Genomic DNA, 5822 nt, shown 5'->3' with positions numbered 1-5822 from the left:
AAAATAACTCTCAGGTGCAGCCCTCGTTATCGTCTCCCCCTTGTATCGATTCCTTTTTGCTTGCTCTCTTCGGAACAAGCAAGTGCAGTATTACTTCCAACGCAAACTGCCCTCCCAATTGCATAAGCATCTCCCGCTTGGAAGCCCCAACGTCACGAGCTGAGAGTCGCCACCTAAACAACATCGGCCCCGGGAGGAGGAGTGGGGAGCAACGTCACTCTGAGGTTCGCAGCCACCGTCCCTCACCCTGAACACCAACGGCCACCCCCACCTCCCCCACCCCTTTCCTGAACATCAGGGTCGTTGTTGTGTTCTCCGTTGTTGTGTTCACCATTGCTGTGTTCTCCGTTGCTGCGTTCTCCGTTGCTGTGGTCCCCGTTGCTGTGTTCTCTGTTGTGGTGTTTTCCATTGTTGTGTTCTCCGTTGTTGTGTTCTCCATTGTTGTGTTCTCTGTTGTGGTGTTCTCCATTGCTGTGTTTTCTATTGTTGTGTTCTCCATTGCTGTGTTCTCCATTGTTGTGTTCTTCAGGCACGACATCCCGACATCTCACTCCACGGGCACGACGACAAGCGAGAACGAACTGAGATCCGCAGCGGAGAGCCGCGCTGCGGCGTGATGCAGCACGGACGCAGCACGGACGCGTGATGCGTCAACGCGGACACAAAGACGCAACATGCAACAACGCAAGCGTCGATCAACTTTTTTGAAATGACCACTGGTGCACTCCCGGCACCCCCCCCCCCAGCCCTTCGCCCCCCTCCCCCCCACTTCTCTCTCCCACCCCCTTCCCCCGCGGTGCGGTACAATTTGGAAGCCGATGATGACGCGCTCGTTCCGTGTTTCGGTGCCTCCCTATAGAATCCGTCCACGGTGGAGGGAGCGACTCGCGATCGGAAGGTCCGCGCGAGTTCACATCCCCGGTCGGGAGGGGGGGGTCGACTCAGGCCCATCATGCCGCTGGGGTCGGTAAAAAATAAAAAAGGGGTAACCGCTTCGTGGGGGGGTCAACGGTGGCTGTGCATCGGCTCGCTGTGAATGGGAAATGCGCATCGCCTCAATGCTCGCTTGTGCAGGAAATCAGTTGTTTGCGACATGCCCATATGAATTATCGATTGAACGGAACGTGAGAAGCTCCGGATGGGGTTAGGGTGTTGAGTTAGTTCGGGGTTGGCTGGATCTACAAGTGGAATCGACAACTCCATGGTTATAAACTAAAAAATAATTTTGCTAAAAAAAAAGTCCAATCACAGGATGACCTCCACCGCTTCAGTATACGACTGAAATTCACCGGTGATCATTGCACGAAACAGTCGCTTTACCTCCGGGTTACATCAATTCTTTAGTTATAACCGGGACGTAACCGCAGCCGGTTAAACGCAACGGCGACCAGCACCCTGCAGCGCCACACCCAGTTTCCCTTCAGCTGTGGCCGAGGTGGCTAATACCAGTCGCTTGCCACCAGCGACACGCAAAATATTTCCACGCGCGCTGCACACCACATCCAGTACACCTCTTTCGATGGCAGTATAACTACTAGTCATGTGTCTACTCCAGAGCATCATCGGTGAGAAACTAAGCCCCGGTTAAGGCAAGATAAAATGAGTGCCACTGTGGGGAGGGGGGGGGGGGAGTCAACAGTGGCTTGGGGCTGTAAACGTGAGATGAGCAATGTTTGAACGCTGACTTTTTTCAAATGGAAACGTCACCCATGTGCTGCTCCACATGACCACCATATCAACTGCTGAAAACATAAGAATGATACGCAAGTGTGTGATAATTGGTTTTTTACCCTTCTATCTGGCAACAAAACTGACACCTTTTTTACAAGGAGTCATGTTTGCATAGACCACAATACCTGCAGTCATAATGCAAACAAAAAACATAACTCTGAAAATGTATGTGCTGTCCTTGAAGTTGATTGGTCCACACCCGAGACAGCTTTCCTTCGAGCCTAGTCTCACATGGGTTGGACCAGATGACGCCAAAAGGCGCACAACTCAAAGACAATGCACCAGATAGAAGGGTAAAAAAACTATTATCATATTTTTTACTGGCAAATGAGGTTCCAATGGTGAGTGTGTGTGTGTTTGGCCTGTGTGTGCGTAGTGGTTAGCGCGCTGCGCTACCAACCCAGCGTCCCGAGTGCGATTACCCGCTCAAAACCAATAACAGTGGAGAATATCTGAACCGGTTTTGGGCCTTGCCTAGGTCGACACGACCATAAATGGGTACCCGCTGTGGTGTGTGTGTAAATATCGGCACTGGGGAGACAAAAGAGGCCAGGCGCAGTATTGGCCAACCCACTCCATCCTGTGCCGTGCCAGTTTTCATGGGTGCTCGCCAAAACACATTTTGTCTTCGTATAAAGCAAATACGACGATTATCTAAAGACACTCCAGAAAAAGTGCTGTTAGCGAATGCCTAGAAAGAGATATGGAGATATATGCATAGAGAAACGGTGAGTAATATCTGTATAAATATGGAGATAGAAAGAGACAGCTAACAATGGGAGGTAGAGAAAGAGGGATGAAGAGTTAGGGGGTGGGTGGGCGCACGAGTTCATGTGCGAGGGGTGGCAGTGTGTGTGGTGAATTGTAAATGAGTGGCAGGGTGTGTGGTACGAGGGTGGCAGTGTCGTGGTCAAAGGTGGCAGAGTACGTGTGGGATGTGGTGCCAGGGTGTGTGTGGGTTGCCACGGTGGAGTGTGTGCGTCGCGTGGGTGACAGGGTGTGTGGTGCTTGTTAGCGGCGCACGTGCGGGTAACCGGGTGCGCGTGTGTGCGCGCGTTTGCTAGGGTACGGCAGTGTGCCTGCGTGACGAACGTTGGCAGCTGGGTGTATCGACACAGGCGTATGGGCGAGCGATGCAAATCTGCGGCGATCGTCATCGTCGCTCGCCGCTGCGGCGCTCCTCACGTGGTGAGCTGCTGCTGCAGCGTGCGCGTGTAGTAGCGTGAGGCGTGCGGAGCCAGGCGGCTCCACCGCGTCGCGTGCAGCTCCACCACCTCCAGGAGCAGCGAGCGGCTCAGCGCCGACTCGGACGGGCTCAGGATCTTGTCGCGCACGAGCGCCAGCGTCTCCGTCATGACCCCCGGAAGCTGCTCCTCCAGCAGCCGCCCGACGCTCTGCAGCTGTTCGAGCGGGGCGTTTGGGGGGGGGGGGGAGGTAGCGGTGAAGAGAGGGCGGTGGCCAAGAGCTGTTAACGACGCGTAGGGCGACGAGACGCGTTTTCTACGGCGCGATTTGGTCACCGCGGAGACGACTTCGTGGTTGCGCGCGAACGGCTGCGACGCGTCTAAGAGACTTACCTCCAGACAGCAGCAGAGGACGGCGTCTTCCTTAAATTCTTCGGCCTTGAGGAGCTGCCGGGGAAGCAACGGACAATGGGAGAGCAGGGGGAGGGATAATCAGACGGTACTTTCTTCAAGAACAAAACAACCAAGGTGAAAGACAAAGGAATCGGTGTGCGGGAGGAGGATTTGAGAAACTTGCACCATTCTTTCAACCGCCGCGCCGGGAGATCAAATCGAACCGGCGACCTCTAGCTCGCAAGTCCAGCAGTGTTCACCACTACACCACTCACTGTGGCAGCATCCCTACCCCACCCCCCCCCTGCGACACTTTCCGTGAAATTCCGAGCATCCACACAGCAACAGCTGTAGCAGCCTTTGTACAAACAATGCCACACATTTTTTGATGAGCGTCCACTGTCCGAGTTCAGCGGAGCTAAGCACGGACACCGACAACGCTACCGGATGGCTCCGCGATTGTGCACTTGCCGAATGAATTAACGCGTTTATATACATATAAAATAAAATAATACACGTATGATTGCAGTACATGCGTGTGTATGTGTGTATGTTGAACTTGTTTTGCACCGTACGTAGGCAATCGGAGATGCAGGGAGGAAGGACAACAAACTAAAAACACAAGAAGCATCTTCTTGGTTCTTTCGGTAAAGTGTGGGTGGCCGTGACTTTACCGAAAGAACCAAGAAGATGAATCCCTGCAGTCACGAAAGCTTTAAATCGAAACACAAGAAGCAGTTCTAAAGAAATGAGTTGTCAATCTAGATGATGATGACGATTTAAAAGCACATAGCTCCAATGGCTTCCTAATATCGCAAGGAAGAGCATTCCAGACGGCCGCAGGAGCGCATCCGAAAGCGCGCGATACGGTGACATCCTTGCCGGGTCGAACAATATTACGAATCACATCGCGATCCGGTGGACCGTCTATTGTTCGACGGCTGGCCGAGGAGCCGCCGCTGCTGCCGCGAGGATGATCGGGGGAAGGAAAGGAAAGATGCGCGAGTGCGGCACCTCCTGTAGGCAGGTGTAGACGGGGATGGCCAGCACACGGTACGGCTCCGACGCGCTGCTGCGCATCGTGCCGTACACCTCGCACAGGAAGGTGACGAAGCCCAGCCAGCGCTCCACGTCGCGGCGACGAGTGTCGGCGCGCTGACCGTACTCGCACTGGCCGGGGAGGACGCACACACACGCACGCAAAAGACAAAGAGCCCCCACACCGTATAGCGTTAAACAGACTGTTTCGGGCCAAGTGCTGTTTGCAGCAGGCCCGGGACCGGTTAAGATAATCGTCACTGACGTTGGCTATGATGGGAATCGAACTCAGGTCACTGGGTTCGAAGCCGAGCGTGCTAAAAGCCTGTTGCACTACCGCTCCCCACACACAAGACAAATATCTCCCGTATAGCCTTAACAGACTGTTGGGGAAAGTGCTGTTAGCGAGTAGCACCTTTGAAGGCCGGCACGGCGCACGGGCTGGTGGGCGGCCAGCACCATGCCCGACCGCCTTTGTCTCCCAAGTGGCGATGTTTACACACCGCACCAGGCACTCGTTTTAGGCCGAGTCGACCTAGGGGAAGCCCAGAACTGGTTTAGATAATCGTGAGCGGCAATCGAATTTCGGTCGCCGGGTTCGCAGCGCAAAGCGCTAACTCCGACACTGCCAAGCACACAGACAGAACTCGGCAACGTGCTGCGTTTCAGCCACCTGTGGGCACCGTGACAACCCCCTCCGCCCCCCTCCACGCCCGCCACTCCCTCCACCCCCTCCACTCCCTCCACGCCCTCCACCCCCTCCACTCCCTCAACCCCCCCTCACTCCCTCCACTCCCTCCACCCCCTCCACTCCCTCCACTCCCTCACGCCCTCCACCCCTCCACCCTCCACTCCCTCCACGCACCTCCACTCCCTCCACCCCCTCCACCCCCTCCACTCCCTCCACCCCCCCCTCCAGCCCTCCACTCCTCCACTCCCACCTCCCCTCCACTCCCCTCCACTCCCTCCACTCCCTCCACTCCCCTCCACTCCCTCCACTCCCTCCACAGCCCTCCACTCCCTCTACTCCCTCACCTGCAGCGCGTTGAGCAGCAGCCCACGGAACTTGTTCCCGTCTGCGGCGCCAGCGCCAGCATGCGGCTGCACAGGCGGGCGATGAGGGCCGCCACGCTCCGGTTGGCGACGGCGCCCTCGACACAGGGCGCTCACAAACGCCGCTCAGCGCCGCCTCGTCCGCCTCCGCGTGGCGCCAGGCCTCGCCCACGACGCGCTCCAGCCTCCCGTCGTCCGCACCGGCGCCGCCGCCGCCGCTCTGCTGGTGCGACGCAGGCGACAGAGCTGCATTCCGTTTTCCACTTCTGCGCTACGTGAACCCCTCCCCTCTCACCACCACCACCACCACCACCACGCCGTCACGTAACTGGCGCACAGCACCGCCACCAGCACTACCCGGGCAAACCGCACACACCGCCGGCAATCCAGAGGCGACGCGGCCGTCCTGGCGCTGCCACGTTC

The 5822-nt window shown here is 56.7% G+C and overlaps 1 protein-coding gene across 1 annotated transcript; it reads right to left on the bottom strand.

The window, feature by feature from the left end:
• Nucleotides 1-776: 776 nt before the first annotated feature.
• CTIF (cap binding complex dependent translation initiation factor) lies at nt 777-5615 on the bottom strand. The gene is made up of 4 exons (XM_078879290.1): nt 5382-5615; nt 4323-4478; nt 3309-3362; nt 777-3131 (listed from the first exon to the last, which is right to left on the bottom strand). The coding sequence occupies exons 2-4, from the start codon at nt 4386-4388 to the stop codon at nt 2913-2915; spliced, it is 339 nt and encodes a 112-aa protein (XP_078735416.1). The 5' UTR covers nt 4389-4478; nt 5382-5615; the 3' UTR covers nt 777-2912.
• Nucleotides 5616-5822: the final 207 nt, after the last annotated feature.

This window comes from Lampetra fluviatilis, chromosome 53 (assembly GCF_964198595.1).
Source record: "Lampetra fluviatilis chromosome 53, kcLamFluv1.1, whole genome shotgun sequence".
Classification (NCBI taxonomy): Eukaryota; Metazoa; Chordata; class Hyperoartia; order Petromyzontiformes; family Petromyzontidae; genus Lampetra; species Lampetra fluviatilis.
This window is presented reverse-complemented; position numbering and strand designations above follow the sequence as displayed.

Bases quoted from the DNA above. Each gene is read 5' to 3' on its own strand.
- CTIF (XM_078879290.1), bottom strand. From the start codon at position 4,388: ATGCGCAGCAGCGCGTCGGAGCCGTACCGTGTGCTGGCCATCCCCGTC. The intron at 3,363-4,322 runs GTGCCGCACTCG...CTTCCCCGGCAG, and splicing joins TCTACACCTGCCTACAGGAG to CTCCTCAAGGCCGAAGAATT. The intron at 3,132-3,308 runs GTAAGTCTCTTA...CCGCTCGAACAG, and splicing joins TCCTCTGCTGCTGTCTGGAG to CTGCAGAGCGTCGGGCGGCT.